Below are 20754 nucleotides of genomic sequence, written 5' to 3'. Positions count from 1 at the left end.
ATAATAAACTCTCTCCTCTATGCCTTCCAGTTGCGTCTTTGGGAAAAATTAATGTAGTCAAAAAGCATGTTCTGGTGTATGGCAAACCTCTCAGACCCTACGAAGGACTGTGAGATTGTACTGTGATAGGTGTAAGATTTTTATAGCTGCATATTATTCAAATAAATAAGCAAATGGTAGTAGATACTTCTGGCCTACTCTAGAAACTGTGGGGTTTTTTTGTTTTTGTTATTAGAATGTTACTTTCCTCACCCCTCTTCTACCCTGTTAAGGTAATCGTCCTTTCTGAGTTTGCAGAAAGGACTCAAGTGCTGCCCTTGAGGTGTGTTCTTAGAGAAGACTAGAAGAAAGGCCACTTGCAGACTACAATCCATCTTGCCAATACAATTTCAAGGCATCTAATCTGTGTGATATATAACTTTCTGCAGAAGAAGAATTGAAAAAAAGTCAGTTTTGAATTGCGTCTCCTAAAAGTATTAATCTTTAAGAATGAGGCTGTGTGTGCTTTGAATTTTGATGTGTCTCTCCTTTCTCTCTTTCTAGCTGGAATGCTTGCAGCTTTATCTACAGGATTATAAGCTTTGATGTTCAGAAGAGCAAAACTAAAAGATGCCATCTGAGAGGTGCCTGAGGTATAGTACTTGATAGCACATAGTAAGTCATTCCCATTTAGTGTGATGTTTACTAAAGCATAAATTAGCAGCGAAATATGAAATTAATATTTTTTTTGCTCATTATTCACATTATGATCTGCAAGAGATTGCTTTCTTGCTGCTACTTATGTCTAGCAAAGGGAAACATGCTAGAGTTTGATTGGGTCTCACAGTTCTCTTCATCTGTTATCTTGTTTATGGTCTTGTTTATACTTGAAATTTTTGATTGTGAAAGCAACTACTGTTTTAAATGTATGTACATGAAATGGTACCCGGTGATCATTTTTGATGTTTGTCATGTTCCAGTATTCAGGACATATGTTGATCTTTCAGTTGTTTCAAATTCTTTCAGCCTTCCAGAATTTCTCATTTTGCCTTTCTCTTTCTTCCAGAGTCTTAGTCATCCATATTTGCTTGCTAGTCCAGACTTTCTCATTTATTTGTATTGCCCATTGTCTCATCAGAGACTTTGATATTTATGATTTAATTAGTTTCTGAGAGCACTGTCAGGGAAAAAAAAACCAGCATTTCATCAGAATTTATTTATCCAGTTGCTTTTTCTTTGGAACTTTGCTCTATTCTAATATGCTGGTAGTTTCACCACTGTTCTATTTTGGAGAGTAGTTAATGCTCACAGGCTGATCTGGGATCTCAGTGGTCTGGTATTACTAGGGTATTGTATCATTCCTCTTCTGAACGAAAATAGAGAGAAACCATCTCTAGGTATAATAAGGTTATAATGCTAGCACAGTTAATCTTCCAATGTTATTATATTCTCTGTTCTCCTAGGAAGAAAAAAAGGTTTTTGCAGTTAATACAGAAGAGGGAAACCAGGTTGAGAAGACCATATTCTGCAGTTCTTCAGGACTCAGTAGCAAAACTAACAGTTAATCTTTCATTACAGATTCTTTATTGTTGTTGAAGACTGCAGAAAGAATATAGTTTTATTCATTTATTCTTCATTTTTTCAATTCAGAAGTTGAGCTGGTAGCATTACCTCCATAAAACAGTAGTTTGATGCAGTTATTTTACTGTAGAAATAACAGAAGAGAAATAATGGTTAGAAATAATTTCCTTTTTTTAACAAGTTATGTTTCTTGCTAATTATCCATTAGCATTTCAGTGATATTCCTGAAAAAAAAATAATTAAGGACAAAGTTTCATTTAAATGAATTGTTCTGAAATGTAGAGTTCCATGTGTGAAACCTAAAATATCTGCGTATGATATTCATATACAGGTTGTTCTGCTGTGTGTATACTGCGTAACTCCATTTCAGCTATCCTTTCTAATACCTTAGTTTTTGTTGTTTTTTTTTTTTAAAGATTAGATTAGAGCAAAGAGTGTACAAGGCAGGTCTGCATTAGTTTGTAAAAGCTAAAGGTGCAGGAGTGGGATGTATGATAGTATAGTAAGTAAGTGTTGATGGGAAAGAATTTAGCAGCCACGCAGCTGCTGACATATCTTGTGCAGGTAGTGAACTGCATGATTTTAGTGGAAAGATGCTAGTTTATCTATCCTGTCATTAAATATTGAGTTATTCAGGATTGGCTCTCTGTAAGATCATTTCCTCTAAGGTACTAACTTCTCAGGCAATATAAATTTGTATAGTCTCTCAGATTTCAGATGAACTGCATTGTTTTGTCCCAAAGAGGCTCTGCAGATTTGTTTGTTTGTTTGTTTCTGTCTTTGTTTAGGACTGTATTTGCATATAAAAATACATTTGCAGTTATACCGTCTCTTCCTTTTGTGCTAGAAAAGGAAGCTGAAACCAGATAGTCCTAGGTTGGATGACACAGAAATCTTGCATTTGTACAATCTGATATTCAAAGGTGGTGGAAGGCTTCATTATTAAAACAAATAAAAGAACAACAACAACAAAAATGCTGCTTTAAAAGTGTAAATGACCCAAAATAATCTGAAAGCTTTGAGTAATCTAATATCAGACTTAAACAGGCCACTTGAGATCAAGACTCTTCATTCTTTTGAGTAGGGCTGGTTAATTCAGGCACACTCCACAAATTGTCAATTTGGATTTTCTGTCATTTCATTCACATAGGGCTTTATTCCTCTCATATAACTCTTAAATGGTTTTGAGTTAATTCTGAGTGCAGTTGACATCAAGCGCAGCAAATCAGAATGGCTGAGATTTTTATTTGAGTATGTAATATGGTTTTATAATACTGCTAAGCTGTGATTTTCTTGAAATGGTAGAAAACATTGTTACATATTGCTTATAGAATTGTTACATATTGCTTTCCTGCATTTATTTACAAAATATTTCCTCCTTTCCCTCTCAGTGTTCAAGAAATGTTGACAGGTCAGAGGCTTTGTCAGTCGAGCTCCCATAATGATGCTGTTCTGGCAGCACTGAATCAACAAAGAAGCGACGGCATACTTTGCGATATCACCCTTATTGCTGAAGAGCAGAAATTCCACGCACATAAGGCAGTCTTGGCAGCCTGTAGTGACTACTTTCGAGTAAGTCTAAAGATTATTTTTTTATTTCTTATAGTAATATTAAAAATTACCCTGAATGTTGGAGGGAGAATGGTTATCTGTATCATGATGAACAAAACAAAATCGAATCTTTATAAAATTCATGATAATTTCATCGAGTATTACAACTTTATTACATACAGACATACACATGGTAGGAAAGAAAAACAAATAGAAACTTTCAAACTTTCAGTATCAGCTATAAATATGGAACTCAGCCAAATAATTTTGGTTATTAATGGACAAAAAGCTTCGTTAAAAAGTAAGCAATTAGATTTATGCTTTGTAAGAATATGGCAAAAAGTAGCAGCTTACTATATTCCTGATTCTAATCATTTAGAAAAGAGCAAGGGTTGATTAAGTGTTGTGAATTTAAACTGGAATTGTAAATGTTTTTGTAGCTGGGGAGATGTTGCTTAACTTGTACTATTCAGGTTTTGATTTTCTAAGAATCAGGAGAATTATGCCAATTTTTATTCAAAATCAGTGAAGAGAGATTGTCATCTCCAGAGGTTGGAGAAGGAGGATAAAAGATTTATATAGAATTAGTTGAGTCACCATTTGGAAGTGCCAGATTTATATCCACTGGTCATAAAGAATAGATTTAACTGCTTCAATTTTAGCTGTTAAAATTACATAAAGAGGAGTTCTACCTTTGGTGTTTCCTGGATTTTCTTGGAGGAATGTTGGAAGAACCTTGCAGATTTTCTAACCATGCTGAAGTCATATCTGTGAGGAACTGACATTTCACTAATTTTTATGAGCTTTTTTTCATGTAAGCACAGTACCGTAGGGGATAGGATTCTGAGAACATTTGATGTTGGAGTTGCCTTGAATAAAATTTAGATGGCAACATTATACATCAATGTGACACAACAAGCCTGCCTTCTGTAGCTTCAGAATTCATACTTTTGATGAATATACTAACCTACCTTCAGCTCTATCTGGAGGGGTTATTATCCAGTTCTTATTTTTATATAGCTTACCCCAAGTGTGTGCTCAGGTCTTCAAAAGGCTCTGTCAACACAAATATTTGTTTTTGTTTTTCTTTTCCACCACTTTCATAAAGTAATCTGTACAAATGGCTGAATATTAGCTTCTTAGAGATCCTGGTTATGGTTTTCTACCCATTCTGCGTCTATTTTGATTTAAATTAAACCACTGTTGAGATTGTCCTTTCTTATTCTGAGAATAAGAAGTCAGATAAGCAGTATTTTTTTTCCCCAAATTGTGACTTATTCACTTGTTTTAGTACAATGAAAATTTGTTAACACTTGAAGGATGACTGTATGTCCTGTTAGAAACTGATGAGGGAGTAAGAACTACTGTATGTGGAAGAGTGGTGAATGTCAGAGATTGTCTTACTATCATTTTTTTCTTTGGCACAGATAAATTCTTCATTTGTTTTTTTAAGACAAAACAGGGACCTGACCTTCAACAAACAGTGGATTTCACCATAATATCTTTTGGATAGTAGCCTGCCATCCTGTCTTCTAGTTGGTATAATTGATCTTGTAGTTTTGGCTGTGCTGAAATATCAGAATTGAAAATAGAACAGTTCAGTCAGAAAGGACTTGCAATGTCTGAGTCCAGCAGGCTATCCTAAACATTGAAGTGAGACAAGAAGTTTGAGTTAGTGAGTTAGTGAGTATATGTGCATTTTGATAGCTCTAGAAGGATAAGTAATTTCCAAATAATTTTTTTCTTTTTTTTCCCCCTTTTTTCCCCTCTGGGAGCAAAATGAAATGTTGCTGCCTGACTTCATTTGCAGGCATTTTCAGTGCTGGCAGGTGATTATGTAAGCTCAAGCTTTTCTCGTAGAAAATACATTGGTTTTTTAGGTCAAAATAACTCTTTTCTCCTTCCTTATTTTTCACTTGGGGATGTTTATAGTTATAGGACTTGATTTTTTTTTTGTCTCAGAAAAATGTACTTTTTTATGTTGTCTGAATGAACAATTATATCAATTAACTAGAATAGACTCAGAAATCTAATAATTCTATTAATATTTCTAAACTATTATAAAATGTCAGTAGTATCCTGTGCTATTTCTTTTTCCACAGTAAGCTTTTCAATTCTTAAGAGAATCCTTTGAAGTTAACCAAATGGATACTAATTTTGTTTACTGTCTTTGTATTTATAGCTGTCACAGTTGATTGTTAAACAGTTCGTTTTTTCTGTGCTGTCTTTCATCTCTCTAAACAGAATATATATTCCTGTGTACGTATCAGTGTTGATTGCTCTTATTTTTATAAAAAAATTCTGATTGAATGGAGAAAATTGTTTCTGAGGTCTTGTTATATGAGTCAGGAAGAGGAAAAGGCTCTCCCTTGCTTATGAATAGATTTAAGGACCTGTAGTACTGACGACATGCTATTGTAACCTGGAAGTGATGCTGATATAGAAATCCTTTTTCCAGGTAATCTTTAAAAATGTTAGCTCTTCTCATTGGATCAAATAAATTGTTTGGTTCAGGAAGCATCTGTTCAGTATTGAGTACTTGAGACTTTTGTTCAAAAAGAGGCCGTTCCCCTCACTATTAGCTTTCTGAGTAAGTTGAAAGTATATCTTGTATATTAAAACTTTTCCTAAGATCAGTTTCCTTTTGTTTTCTCAGTTGGAAATTATGGCACAGTTGAGAAATTGAAGTATTTCATCTATTTTAATTACTGAACATAGCTTTGTTAGATCTCAGTCACATGGATTCATTGTGGCATCTGATTTTTTCTAAACTACTCTTAATTCTTTTTCCCCCAAACATATAAACTTTTTTTGTTAAATTCACCATCTTGCTTTTAATTATTGTTAGTTCTTCAATCAAATAATAAAACTAAGCTCTTATATTGCTGCTATTTACAAGGAGTTAGAGTTCCAATATGCCTATTTTTTACCTATAACCTGAACCCAAGCATCTTAATGAAATGCAATATTCTAAGTTAGCCTAATTCTATATTAAAAAAATTGAATAGGGAAGGAAATGCAATTCTAGAACATCCTTATTCATCCTTATCTTTGCAGTTAGTTCTTCTTTGTTCTGTGGGGCTCTGAAGTGGTTTTCCATTGATGCAGACGGAATTCCCACAGCACAGCAGTGTGGGTACTATCACAAGCATTTACAATAGTCTTTTGTGAATTCTGTTTTCAAATTCCCTACAGTTATTATTATTGTCAGAGTAAGTATGTTTCTGTTGTAATTCTTATAGTACAAAAATGAATTAATTGCAATTCTGCCACTGATGGATGGAAGGCAACACGGTGTCTTGTTCTCTGAGTCATCTTCCTGATTTTTTATTTATTTATTTTTTAATTCCCTATACAATAAGTGTGGCAGAATTAACCTCACAGTTAGTGAGGTAGGCCATAAGAGACTGTAACTCACTGTCTCTCATTAAATTAGTATTATAACAGCATCTGGTGATTGGTAACAGTGCAGTTGATGAGATTCCTCTATTTAAAAGAAGGACAGAAGTCTTCTCCTTTGCTTCCCTGTGCTCTCTGTTCAATTTTACAGTGCTTCTATGGCAAACATCCTGAAGCTCGGCCCCACTGCCTCTTGTGTGTTGCTGTAAGTGTCTGACAATGGAAAGCCAAATTATTGGAGCAGGGCTGTGGTATGGAAGTGTTTTATATCTATTTTATTCTGAATCCCTATATTCTGGTGAAGAAATCTTCTATCTTAGAGTGTTGTTGGATGCAATAGACAGTTCCTATTTTTTTTCAGTCTCCATTAGTATCTTCCTGCACAACCTCAGGAGAAATTAAAGCTATTATTCTGTGGGTGTAGCAAAGCTGAAAACACCTTGTGTTCAAACCACCTGAGAGAATTATTTGGGCAGTGTATTACTCTTAGCTTCAGTGAATAAGACTGACATACCACGAGAAATATCCAAAGAAAGAGACAAGACTGCTGAAGAGCTAAAAACATGATCTACATCTTATAAAGTGCACATGGGGTGGAAATTTCTTGCATTCATCTTCATTTGTACTAGAAGTTCATCACACTGCTGACGTGATTTTGCCTTCTGTGTTACGCATTATTCTTGTTAGAAGTTTTAGAGGAAATTATCTTTCTTTAAAAAATAAAAATAATAAAAATCGATTGCTTCATTGTTATTAGTACTTTTTTTTGCACCACGTTAGCTTCATTTTAGTAGCCTGAAATACAGTGTCAGCTAGTTGAATTCATGTCACTGTAGGCCTTCATTTAATAAAAGTCCGGATTTAAGCAGTGGAACCTCTACGTTTGACTGTCCTGAACAAAAATGCTACTGCTTGTTTATCTGTGTCAGGAGTTAATCTGCCTAAGACAACCCATATTCAAACTTAGACCTCTGAAACCTCACTAAGTCTCAACGTACTCTTGCTGGATGACCTAATGTACAAGTGACCATTGAATTCAGTGGTCTTTTTTTGTAGCTAATGGCTTGAAAGGAGGAGATATCATGAACAGCAATGGATGAGAAAATAAAAATGGCCCTGCTGTGTCAGACTGTTGGCTATTTTAGTAGTAGCTATTGTGATACTTATAGAAAAAGAGCGAAAGCAGGCTGAACTTCATGCATCCCTGAGAACTCTTCAGTTGTGTTTAACTAAGGCATTTCTAATGGAGAGTGTGATTTCTGTCTATTCAGCAACCCTGAATACTGGTCTCATCTAGGATTTTATGCTGTTTCCCATTGATTCTATGTAAGATAGTCATCCACTGCATGTTCTGACAGGTGATCCATGGCATTAGTGTGAAGAAATACTTTTGGTTTGTTTTGAATCAGACTTCTATAAGTTTTATTGTATTTTCCTTCTTTTGGATAAGATAACAAACCATCATTTCCTAGGTGTTCTTTTCACCGCACTAAGTAGTCTCTTTTCTAAGTTGGTTTGTGATCTCAGTCTAATAAACTATTTACAATCCCAGATGTCTGGGACATTTTCAGCTATGGTTGAAATAAAAACCTGGTCTTCCAAGGTTAATAGTGTATTACCTGTGAAAGCAGGTTACAAATGTATGTAATAATCACTTGAAGTCAGTGTTGCTTGATATTAGGACACATCTATGTTTTTAGAATCTCTCAAACATGATATTTTAGTATCTACCTTTCCAGATTTTGATTTCTATTCAAAAAAGGTAGTTATCAAGCCTATAAAATTAATGGGGATAATTAAATTGACATAACTGTTGTCTGTTATTTTTGGTGTGGGATTTTTTTTGTCAGAAATTAAAGAAAAACCCAAGGTAAATGAGAACAGACAAATGTAGACTTCTAAAAATAAAATGAAAAGATGATTTTTATGGAGGTATTTGTTTCAGAGGAGGTAGCTGATGGAGGACAAAGCTCAGCTGAGGATGAAAGCTGCTGTCACAAATAACTATACTGTTAACAGAAGCATGATTAGTCAAGACATTCTTCTTTTATTTAGCAAATAATTAATGCTTAAAAACTGTTGTAGTTTTTCTCATTAACTGGTGTGGAAAGTCAAAGAAAAAATCTTCCATGAGCTGGTTTTATTTTTCAGACTTTGTATCAAATAGTCAGTGGGAGCTATGGGACCTTCTTTAGCAAATTCATGCTCTAGCTATAATAGGTTTATAGTCATAGTGGAAAAACAAGTTTCTTTTTGACAAGATGTGAACAATATCTAGTTCAACCCTTTATAAAATGGGCCAGATACGGAAGTATATAAGTACAAATATTAATAAAACGAACCACCTTAGATTACGACATTAGGCTTCTTATATAACAAATATACTTTTGCAGTTAGTCTTCAACTAGAAGGTAGAAGATAATTGTTGCAGTTTACTATTGCTTGGCACACTTGGATTTCAGTGTCTAATGACACATCATATAATGACTACCTTCTTAAAAAGCTAATTGTAATAACTAATGTTATGTTACTCCAGTTCTTTTACATGAAATTTTCCTATACAGTTCTTAACTTATGGCTGACATACGTTGAGGTGGGAAACGTCTTGATGTATGAAGTACACATTTAATTTTAGCCCCCCTTCAAGGTGTCCTACATGAAGCACATTGTGGCAGTTAATGCTAGCTCAAGAGCTGGCTTTTATTTCAGTTTTATTTTGGGCTTGATTTTGATATCGCTTGCTAAAATCATCAAAAGAACAATAGGCTTATGCATTTGCTGGGAAGCATTAAACCAATTTAAACCAAAATTTGCAAATATGACTCATACTTTCCTGTGCTTAACTGGAGATGCTGGATAAAATCTGTTTTCAGTTATGCTGCTCCTTTTGTATTCCAAACAGCAGGCCTGTTTAAGAACAACTAATGTTAGGACAGGCTGTGCATTACTGCAGATTTCAGCGGTGCATTGCACGGCATGGTCCTCCTTGCAATTCAGTTTTCTTTCTTCTACCACAATGAAAATAATTTTGGCATTCAGGATCAGCTATAGTGACTTGTGAAGCGCTGGAACTGTTAAGGTTTCTGTAGCTGTGGTAATTTACTTAATTTTTTTTTGTTTATGATGTGAGATTACACATGAAAATTGAAGAATTATTTTGTTTCTACAGCGTAACTTTAGCCACTTTTCAATGTAAGTCTTATTAGTGATACAACAGTTCACTAGGAATAGTATGCTACTGTCTACCCTTCTCATTATATATCAAATCTTGTTTGTGCATCTAAACAAAAGTTAGGGAAAAAAACAGTACATTGACTATTAAAAATAGAACCATCACAATATATATTCTATTCGATACAGATTCAGCCAAAAATATAATATGTAACTTGTTAACAACAGAATACTTCTGTTTTGGTTATTTTGACTGGGAGTAAAGACTGTATCTTGTTACGACCCAGAAACTTGCTTTGTTCTTGCTGAGCAGTGCCCAACAAATGTGCACAAATCACATCCTTAGTTCCTATCAATGGTAACGTAGGGCAGCTCTCTACTTCCATTTTCATTACTTGCTTCTATAGTCTCTAGGAAATTAATATCTGTGTATTAACAGAGAAATCCCAAAAAGTGTGTTACATAAATGGTTGATTTGGTAAGCTTTTAGGTGCAGTGCATTACTCTTTGACTGATATACTGAAAGAAACACCAGAGGCTCAATGTACTTATTTTGCCAACAGTAACATGTGAGCCTTCAGTATTGCATAGAAATTGTACTTTTGCTGCTTAGTTGTTTTTGTATTGTTGTGCGTTGTGGCTATTTTTATTATTATTTTTTTTGTACTTCTTTTAAATTCTTTAACTGTATATTCCCATAAATTGGGATTTATTGCTGACATTTTCATTTTACAGAATTCATTTTAGTTGTGTGGCAAATGCTTTAAAAAAAATATTTAGATAGATTTCATTGAGCAGATGCATTAGCGCAGGCTCAGTTTTCAATGATTGACATTATGTGACATTTTCTCTGAGAATTTATATAGAACTTGCTCAGAAGAATCATGTAATGAGGCTCTTAATCATATTTCATGCAGTTGGTGTTGATGGATCTGTTTTTCAGTGCACAGGAGACTCCAGAGGCCACGGCTTATGATTGATTTAGGACAGACAAGCTTAAAATTAGATGAATATGAAGCAAGATATAACATTCAAGTTATGAGAAGAACAAGCTGTGTTTTTACATTCAGTAAGGAAATGTTCACCTGTTAAGTTGATTATTTGAATAAGTATACGTTACATACATACGACGTTGTTAATATTTGATATACATTGTCATCTGTGAAAGTAGTATCACAATTCTTGTTAATCGTGCTTTTTTATTGTGATAGGTAAAAGCAGCAAAGAAGAAACAACATTGCTTACATAATGAAGGATTAGTACTTGGAAATTAAGAAAAAATAAAGCTTAATAAAGGAGTAGATACCACAAAGGGGATTAAATAGATTATGATCTATTTATTTTATTTACTGTTACAAGAACAGTGAGGTGCTATTTTTTTGTACAGTTGTCACGGAGTTGACCAGATCAATCTATGTCCGTGACAGGGGCGACAGGCCTCTGCCCTCCCCCCCCACCCCAGTCCCACAAAAATGGGAAGGAAGGAAGGGAGGAAAAGAGCAGCGGCAACAATCTATGGAGGAAAACTTATTTTACTATAATATTGGAATACAAGATAACACAATATATACAATTTAATTGAAATTGAGATTAATAAATCAGACAAGATGAGAGAGAGAGTTCCCGGGACCGAGTCAAACCTGAAAAGCTTGGAACGGCTAGGAAAGCACCCTCCAGCACCCACTGCAAGGCAGCAAGAGAGCGCCCCCCCCACCCGGAAGGGCCAGATCCCGTGACTGCTGTAATGTACAGGGATAGGTACTTGAAATTGGGGCAGTGACACTTTAATGCCCCGTACACTACATGATGTTTTGATGTGGAATACTGAAACCCAAAAACAAAAAACAAAAACAAAAAAAACATAGAACCATGACATTCCACCCCTTATTCTACATCATTACATCATGCTTAAAATACATATACATATATACAAACAAACAAACAAACAAAAAAATGATTAAAATGCATTACTCACACATGGCTATATATATATATAGAATTAGTAACTGCACTCTCCCGGCATCAAGTTTCCTTGTGTTACACATTGGACATCCCCATTCTTCTGCATTATTCACCAAGTGGATCCTGGTCCCTGGGCAAAAACTGTACCACGGAGAGGTTTGCCCTTTCCAGAAGCTGGAAGAACCCAAACTGCCTTTCCTAACATGTTCTTTACATGTACAACAGGGACTTTATCTCCCTCTACGGTATGTAGGGAACTGGATTGGTTAGGACCATCACGATTGATAGATCCTCTGGTATTGACTAACCAGGTAGCTTCTGCCAAATGCTTCTCCCAGTGCTTAAATGTTCCGCCACCCAGTGCTTTTAGCATCGTTTTTAACAATCCATTGTATCGTTCAATTTTACCAGAGGCTGGTGCATGATAGGGAATATGGTAAATCCACTCAATGCCATGATCTTTGGCCCAAGTATTTACAAGAGAATTTTTGAAATGAGTCCCATTATCTGACTCAATTCTTTCTGGGGTGCCATGTCGCCACAGGACTTGTTTCTCGAGACCCAGTATGGTGTTTCGGGCGGTAGCATGGGGTACTGCATATGTTTCGAGCCACCCAGCGGTTGCCTCCACCATAGTAAGCACATAATGCTTACCATTGCGAGATCGTGGCAAGGTGATATAATCAATCTGCCATGCCTCCCCATATTTATACTTTTGCCATCGCCCTTCCTCCCAGAGAGGTTTCATCCTCTTGGCTTGTTTGATGATGGCACATGTTTCACAGTTATGAATAACCTGTGCAATGGCATCCATAGTTAAGTCCACCCCTCGGTCTCTAGCCCATTTGTATGTTGCATCTCTCCCTTGATGACCTGAGGTCTCATGGGCCCATCGAGCTAGAAATAATTCACCCTTGTTCTGCCAGTCCAGGTCTATTTGAGCCACCTCAATTTTGGTAGCTCGGTCTACCTGATGGTTGTTTTGCTGTTCTTCAGTAGCCCGACTCTTGGGCACATGAGCATCTACATGGCACACCTTTACAACTATAGTCTTTGTTCGGGCAGCAATGTCTTTCCACAGTTCAGCAGCCCAAATAGGTTTACCCCTTCTTTGCCAGTTATTTTGCTCCCACTGCTGTAACCACCCCCATAAGGCATTTGCTACCATCCATGAGTCAGTGTAGAGATAGAGCATTGGCCACCTCTCCCGTTCAGCGACATCTAAGGCCAGTTGGACAGCCTTTACCTCTGCAAATTGGCTTGATTCGCCTTTCCCTTCAGTGGCCTCTGCAACTTGTCGTGTGGGGCTCCACACAGCAGATTTCCATCTGCGATGCTTTCCCACAATACGACACGATCCATCTGTGAACAGGGCATATTTCTTTTCATTCTCTGGTAGTTCATTGTATGGTGGGGCCTCTTTAGCACGAGCTACTTCTTCTCCCGGTGGTGTTCCAAACTTTTTACCTTCAGGCCAGTCAATGATGACCTCTAGGATTCCTGGACGGCTGAGGTTCCCCATCCGTGCTCGTTGTGTAATCAGTGCAATCCACTTGCTCCAAGTGGCATCAGTAGCATGATGGGTGGAGGGAACCTTTCCTTTAAACATCCAGTTCAGCACTGGCAGTCGAGGTGCCAGAAGGAGCTGTGTGTCAGTACCGACTACTTCAGAAGCAGCCCGAACCCCCTCATACGCGGCTAAGATCTCCTTCTCAGTTGGAGTGTAGCCCTCTTCCGACCCCCTGTAGGCTCGACTCCAGAATCCCAGGGGTCGGCCTCGGGTCTCTCCTGAGGCTCTTTGCCACAAACTCCAAGTGGGACCGTTCTCTCCAGCAGCAGTGTAGAGGATGTTCTTTATACCCTGTCCCGTCCGTACTGGCCCTAGGGCCACGGCACGGGCTATCTCCTGTTTTATCTGTTCAAAAGCCTGCTGCTGCTCAGGGCCCCATGTAAACTCATTTCTCATTCGCGTCACATAATAAAGGGGGCTTACAATGAGGCTGTAGTTTGGAACATGCATTCTCCAAAAGCCCACTGCACCCAGAAAAGATTGTGTCTCTCTTTTGCTAGTGGGTGGAGACATAGCAGTGATTTTGTCGATCACATCTGTCGGGATATGACGACGGCCATCTTGCCATTTTATACCTAGGAATTGAATCTCCTGGGCAGGTCCTTTCACTTTGCTTCGCTTAATAGCAAAACCAGCACTCAGAAGAATTTGGATTATTCTCTCTCCTTTCGTGAAGACTTCTTCTGCTGTATCGCCCCACACAATGATGTCATCAATGTACTGCAGGTGCTCAGGAGCATTGCCCTGTTCCAATACAGTTTGGATCAACCCATGGCAAATGGTCGGGCTGTGTTTCCACCCCTGCGGCAAACGGTTCCAGGTATACTGAACGCCCCTCCATGTGAAAGCAAACTGTGGCTTACATTCTTTGGCCAAAGGAATGGAAAAGAAGGCATTAGCAATGTCAATGGTGGCATACCATTTGGCTGCTTTTGACTCCAGTTCATACTGGAGTTCTAACATGTCCGGCACAGCAGCACTCAGTGGGGGTGTGACTTCATTCAGGCCACAGTAGTCCACCGTCAGCCTCCATTCTCCACTGGCTTTACGCACTGGCCATATGGGGCTGTTAAAAGGCGAGTGAGTTTTGCTGATCGCTCCCTGGCTCTCTAGTTGACGAATTAACTTATGAATGGGCAGCAAAGAATCCCTGTTGGTGCGGTACTGTCGCCTGTGCACCGTTTTTGTAGCAATCGGTACCTGTTGCTCTTTTACTCGCAGCAGCCCCACAACAGACGGATCTTCTGACAGGCCAGGCAAAACAGACAGCTGCTTAATGTTGTCTGTGTCCACAGCAGCTATTCCAAAGGCCCATCGATACCCCTTAGGATCCTTGAAATGCCCCCTTCTGAGATAATCAATACCTAGTATACATGGAGCCCCTGGGCCCGTCACAATAGGATGTTTCTGCCAGTCCTTACCAGTGAGGCTTATCTCAGCCTCCAACACAGTCAATTCTTGAGAGCCACCGGTCACTCCAGAAATATGGATTGATTCTGTCCCTTCATGACTCGAGGGCATCAGAGTGCACTGTGCACCAGTGTCCACCAGGGCCTTATATTTCAGTGGTTCTGATGTGCCAGGCCATCGAATCCACACAGTCCAATATACTCTATTATCCCTTTCCCCCCCCGACTGAGGGCAGGGCCCCTCTATTCATTACCTGTGGTAACTGGAGCAACTGCACTGGTGGTTGATCTGCCTTGTAATTCTTTCACCCGGGCTCGTAGTACAGGAGTAGGTTGACCGTGTCACTTCCTCATGTCTTCTCCATGGTCACGGTTAATCAGTTGAGACACTTGCTCTGTCATTTTTGATATAGCAGCAACGGCAGCATGAATTGGGGACAGCAATTGTTCGTAGTTTTGGAGCGTAACAATTAATTCATAAACTAAGGGCGTTCTCTGTTGTTCTTGGTATCTGTCACATGCTGATGTTAGTGTAGCGGCATATTTGTCCGGTGCTGTTGTCACGATTTTCTGCCATATCTCAGGCGTTGTCCTCACTTTTTCAGGGTCGCGGTTTTGTTGTGGGTGGTTAGGAACAAAGTTAGGGTCATACAGCATTTCCACCACGCCTATTTCCCTCAAATACTGGATCCCCTTTTCAACTGTATCCCATTTCTTCATCGCAGACATCGCATCGCAGGCAGCCTCATCCGAACACCGACTAATTCCTCTATCAATAGCTGGATCTCTGGCAATGGCACCTAGTTGGCGAGCTTCATTACCATCCAGAGACAAGCTATGGGCCCCACTGTCCCAACAGCGAACCAACCAGGAAACAAGAGTTTCATTTGGGCGCCGTGTAAACTCCTTTCTTGAACCTTGGATTTCAGTCATCTTTAGAGGCCGGCGAGTAGTAATAGAGACTTCCTCTTCATCACTCTCTTCTGCATGTCTCTTAGTTTTCCCTTTTGCCTTTCGCGATGGTGGTGGTTCTGAGGAGGGCCCCTCGCCTGGATCTTCCTCCACCTCCTCCTCCTCTTCTTCTCTTTTTCGTTCAAGACGCGAAGACACTCGTTTCCATTTCTTGCCCTCCACAGGAGCAACTGGTATTGTTACTGGTGTCTCCTGTGATTGATTAGATTTGACTTGGGGATTTTCCCCTTTGGCTTGAACCTCAGCTCGGAAACTCTCTCTCTTCAGAATGGTATTATATAGGGCACGGTAAGCACAAGCCAAACCCCAAATTAGTTGTACCTCCTTAGATTTATGTAAGCCGCATAGTCCCTGACTCAAATACTGGCTTAGTTTCTCAGGATCCCACAGGTGTTCAAGAGTAAAATCCCATGACACTGCGGGTCCCCATGCTTCTAAAACCTTTCCTAAACCTCTCCATATTCCCTGCCAATCATCATTCTCTAGTTTTGGAAGAGACTCCTTTCCCTTAATACAAATGCATAGGAATACATTCAGGAAAATTGATGACGCGAACAACAACATGGGTATTAATTCAGGATTCAAAAAACGTTTGACAAACCGAGAAGAAAACCCAGAGACCGGTCTGAACATCGTGTTGTTGGTAAAATTAGCTACTCCATTTGGGATGTAGTTGTTTGTGAAATTAGCCATTCCTTCTGGGATGTAGTTGTTTGTGAAATTAGCCATTCCTTCTGGGATGTAGTTGTTTGTGAAATTAGCCATTCCTTCTGGGATGTAGATGTCAAAGTTCAAATCATACCACATTGCAAATAGGTAAAACATAGGTGTTTCCATCAGTGCCCTTAGGTAGTTATATATGAATGCAATTCCACAACACACAAGTGTGAGATGGATTACTGGCCAGTAGGTTGTGACTAACACCATTGCTTTAAATCCTTTACCCAGCACCCCCACGATAATGAGTGGGTTCATCGCTGGTGCTTGCTAAAAAAAAGGGTTAATGAATTGAAGCTACCAAGAGGAGGGAAAAAAAAAAAGGAAAAAAAGGCACTACTCAGACTAAGTAGTGCTCAAAATTTTCAAATATCCCAGAACACTGGCAGTACGCCTAATCTTTCAAGGTCAGGTTTTCCAGCACAGAAACCTGAACTGCTGATAATGCTCCTTAACGAAGCTCTCTAAGAGCAGAGAGAAAAAGAGATTCGTTCTAAAAGCTAAAAAGCAGTCTGGCCCCACGTTGGGCGCCAAAAATCTGTCACGGAGTTGACCAGATCAATCTATGTCCGTGACAGGGGCGACAGGCCTCTGCCCTCCCCCCCCACCCCAGTCCCACAAAAATGGGAAGGAAGGAAGGGAGGAAAAGAGCAGCGGCAACAATCTATGGAGGAAAACTTATTTTACTATAATATTGGAATACAAGATAACACAATATATACAATTTAATTGAAATTGAGATTAATAAATCAGACAAGATGAGAGAGAGAGTTCCCGGGACCGAGTCAAACCTGAAAAGCTTGGAACGGCTAGGAAAGCACCCTCCAGCACCCACTGCAAGGCAGCAAGAGAGCGCCCCCCCACCCGGAAGGGCCACATCCCGTGACTGCTGTAATGTACAGGGATAGGTACTTGGAATTGGGGCAGTGACACTTTAATGCCCCGTACACTACATGATGTTTTGATGTGGAATACTGAAACCCAAAAACAAAAAACAAAAACAAAAAAAACATAGAACCATGACAACAGTCTACAAAGGAGAGTTTTGGTCTGAAAGAGTTTGTAGTCCAGACAGTCTTGAGACTGGATATTTGTAGTTTTGAGCATCGTGTACACAGATAGGCCTGGGTACTAAATAAGGAAGAACTGAAGACTGAGCTGTTCCACTGATGCTAGTTAAGATTTCACAGGCTGAAAATTACACATGCAATAAAAAAAAATTGGGAATTCAAATCATAACTGAGCTCCCTGAGCAGTGTAAGAAACCGATCCAAGATTTCTTAAGTGTTTGTTTACTTTTCTAATAGCTCTTATGATGCATTAGAGAAGGATAATAAATTTTCTGAAAAGAAAAAGATGTGCAACAGATGAACATAAAAGTAAATGAATATGCTATGGGAAATGAATCTGAATAAAACACTGCACTTAATGAAGATGCCTGTCTATTTTAAGATAATTTTGAGAAGAGCTCAAGCAATATCACTGTAGAATTGTGGAGACGGTAATTTGAGATGGTAGTTCTTCTCTTCTGAAACACTAAAATAATACTCAGTAGTGTTGTTTACCTTAAAAATTCAGTGCAAAAAGCTGAGGAAAATTTGGCAATAATGCTATCATTGTTCTTCACCAGTTAATTTGCTTGAAAGATTGAATAGATGTTCACTCATTTTCAAAATTTTTTTTTCAGTACTAGCATGCTGGTGTTTTTTTTGTGTGTGTGTGGGGGGGGTGTTATTTTGTTTTGTTTTGTTTTGTTTTGTTCAGACTTGTTTCTGAATTGGGTGGTAAGAGTTAGTTAAGCTAGATAATATGACTACTAAACAAGTTGCTTGTTGCACTTTGCTTTTTAGCTGGAGAGTTTAGCCTCAGTGATGAAAGAGTCTGGGTAGGATGGCGTATTTAAGTTTTACTTTAAGGTAAGACTGATAAGGTTTTTTCTGCTGTAACTTTTGACCTTTGACCATGGTGCTTATAATATAGCTGATAATTTTTCAGGAAAAGTAGCAGAGTAAAGTAGAGTAAGCTCATGTGCACTGAGGCTTGCTCTCTGTTAGTTCACCTTGACATCCTGAGTGTTCATCTTTTTGAGTGTGTTGCAATGAAAGGAACTACAAGAACACTAGTTTGCTCTGTGCCAACTTTCCATTCTCTCTATCTGGTTGTGATTACAAGGAAGTGCAGGAAATGCTTATGACTCTTACTATCAAGAATGTGTCAGATTTCTGGACAGCCACATGAGAAAAACAGCTGAAAGTAAAGACATGCTCTGGTACATGAGTTGCAATGTTAGAGTGAAGGATGAAAAGTGACAGAGTAAGCTGAATAGGAGATACTTGCACTGTGTTGTGCAAAGCAAGCCTGCCTTTGCTGAAACCCTATGAACATCATGGGGATGCAGCTTTTAATTCAGATGATTCTGATGTATTCCAAGACTTAATAATGGTGTTTCTTGACTGAAACCGTGGTTAAGCAGGAGTTGTGTAGTTCAGAATTATGTGTTAGTGGGGGGGGGAAATTTATGTGATTTTTTTGATGAAGTAGATGTGGAAATAGTGCTGCTGATAGTTAGCAAAACGATGTTTGAGAGCACTGACACAGAAAATTTGCAAATGTTTTTTTGGGGTGACTGTGGACTGATTCATTTTACTTTCTGGTTTTTGAAAACAGGTTTATCTGGAAAGTTGCTTTTAGAAATAAAGAAAAAATAGATAAAGATGACTGTCACTTTGTATTTTTGCTGAAGGAGTTTGAAGTATCTTTGAGTGTGCTTTATTCCTAGAGGACTCAAAGTATTTCTTGAAGGCAGAACTTAAAATGTTCAATTGCTCATCTTCCATTTGGAAGATTTACAAAAGTTGGTTGGGAATGATGTAGCTGAAATAAGTGATGAGCGTAAGAAAATCAAGGTAGGCAAATGGAAGGATGTATTCAGCTTTTCATATCTGGTGATCTGCAACTATTTTAAAGACCCACATACCCCTAAGGCTTTTGAACTTGAAATGACTTTATGTGAATTCAAATAATTGAAAGAAGTCTCTGGTTCTTAAAAATATTAATTCGTCACATAAAACAAACTAAGTGCAAATATCTTTCAATGAATTGTCACTGTTATGGTTTGTAGCTTTCATTCTAGAAATACCTTCAGAATTTCTTCTGTTCTCGTAAAATGAATATGCTAAAAGGAAACAATTCAATTCTATCTCTTCAATTTGTGTTCCTCAGATCAGTTCACATAACCCGTTATTCTTAGAATTAAAGTTTTCACCTAGTTTAGTTATCTAGGCTAAGCTAATTGTTTAGGCTTCCTCTTCAGTTACAGAGCAGAAGGGATACTTGGTGTGGCCTTCCTTGAATATCATGTAGTTCTGGTCTCCATAAAATAAAAGGGATATTAGGATATTTCATCCCACTACATCCTGTAAATTGGTGTCGAAACATACCTATTTCTATATATTGATTGCCCACAAAACACGTGTTAAATGTTAAACAGCAAATATAGAGATTTAAATTATAATCTAATGCTTTTAGCTGTCTTTCAAATATTTTCCTGTAATTTGTTTGAAGTTGTATCAGTGTTCAAATGTACATATAATTAAACATGTAAGTATGTTTTTAGATATTTATGTGTAAATATATTTACACACTATATATCATTTATATATTATTATGTATGTCATGTAGAAATGAACGCAAGCTCACCACTCTCACAGATATGAATCATCTGAGTAAATGAGAAAATGACTCTGGAGGCAAGGAGCAATTTTGTACTTCACCGTTTCTGACAGTGAGCAATTTGTATTTTGGGGATTTTGAATATTATTCTCATATTTATACATTAAAGTTGTGTGTTGTGAAGGAGACTGTAGATGTTGCTGCAGAGCTGAGCAGGGGAAGTTAGATCCAACGCTCTTTTTTGTGTTCTATGGAAACTATTTTGTGAAGTTACCTTTGGGTGCTGATATCTAACTGGTTAAACTACAAATATGCCATTTACTAAAGGCACACCAACTTGCTTTGAAGTCAAATTTTCAAGAGTCTGAGAACCGCTTTTGTCAGATATTGTTTGATTATTTTTCTCCAAGGTTCATGTATTTTGGACTCAGTGATCCTTATGGGTCCCTTCCAACTCAGGATATTCTACAATTCTGTGATTTTTTGAGAAGTTCTCTAGCTCTGGTTCTGTTTCAGGCCTAGATTAGAAGAAGAAAAGGGCTTTGATTCCTTCTCATCTTCTCTTTCTACAGCTAATAAGGTGATCTTCTCACTCCTCAAAAAATGGTATATCTTATTTGAAGCTCCTTAAAGCTTATCTAGGACTGTTTGTGTCTGAGTACATGTTGATCACTGAATTTTGATGCAATTGCTACAGAATGGCAGGAATATCATGGTCATTTTTCTTCCGAGGGATTGATTTAGCTAATTCAAGTCTTGACTTTGAAAAAA

General features: G+C 38.0%; 1 protein-coding gene across 1 annotated transcript in view; it reads left to right on the top strand.

Annotated features, from left to right (window-relative positions):
- Positions 1–609: 609 nt before the first annotated feature.
- Positions 610–20754, top strand: part of KLHL32 (kelch like family member 32) — a gene marked incomplete at both ends in the record, with an annotated part of 96425 nt that continues 76280 nt past the window's right edge. Inside the window, 2 exons of the mRNA XM_079532867.1 lie at positions 610–632; positions 2952–3132. Of these exons, the coding sequence (XP_079388993.1) occupies positions 610–632; positions 2952–3132 (204 nt within the window). The remainder of the gene's footprint in view (positions 633–2951; positions 3133–20754) is intronic.

This window comes from Tetrao urogallus (genome assembly GCF_951394365.1).
Source record: "Tetrao urogallus genome assembly, chromosome: 2".
Taxonomy (NCBI): domain Eukaryota; kingdom Metazoa; phylum Chordata; class Aves; order Galliformes; family Phasianidae; genus Tetrao; species Tetrao urogallus.
This window is presented reverse-complemented; position numbering and strand designations above follow the sequence as displayed.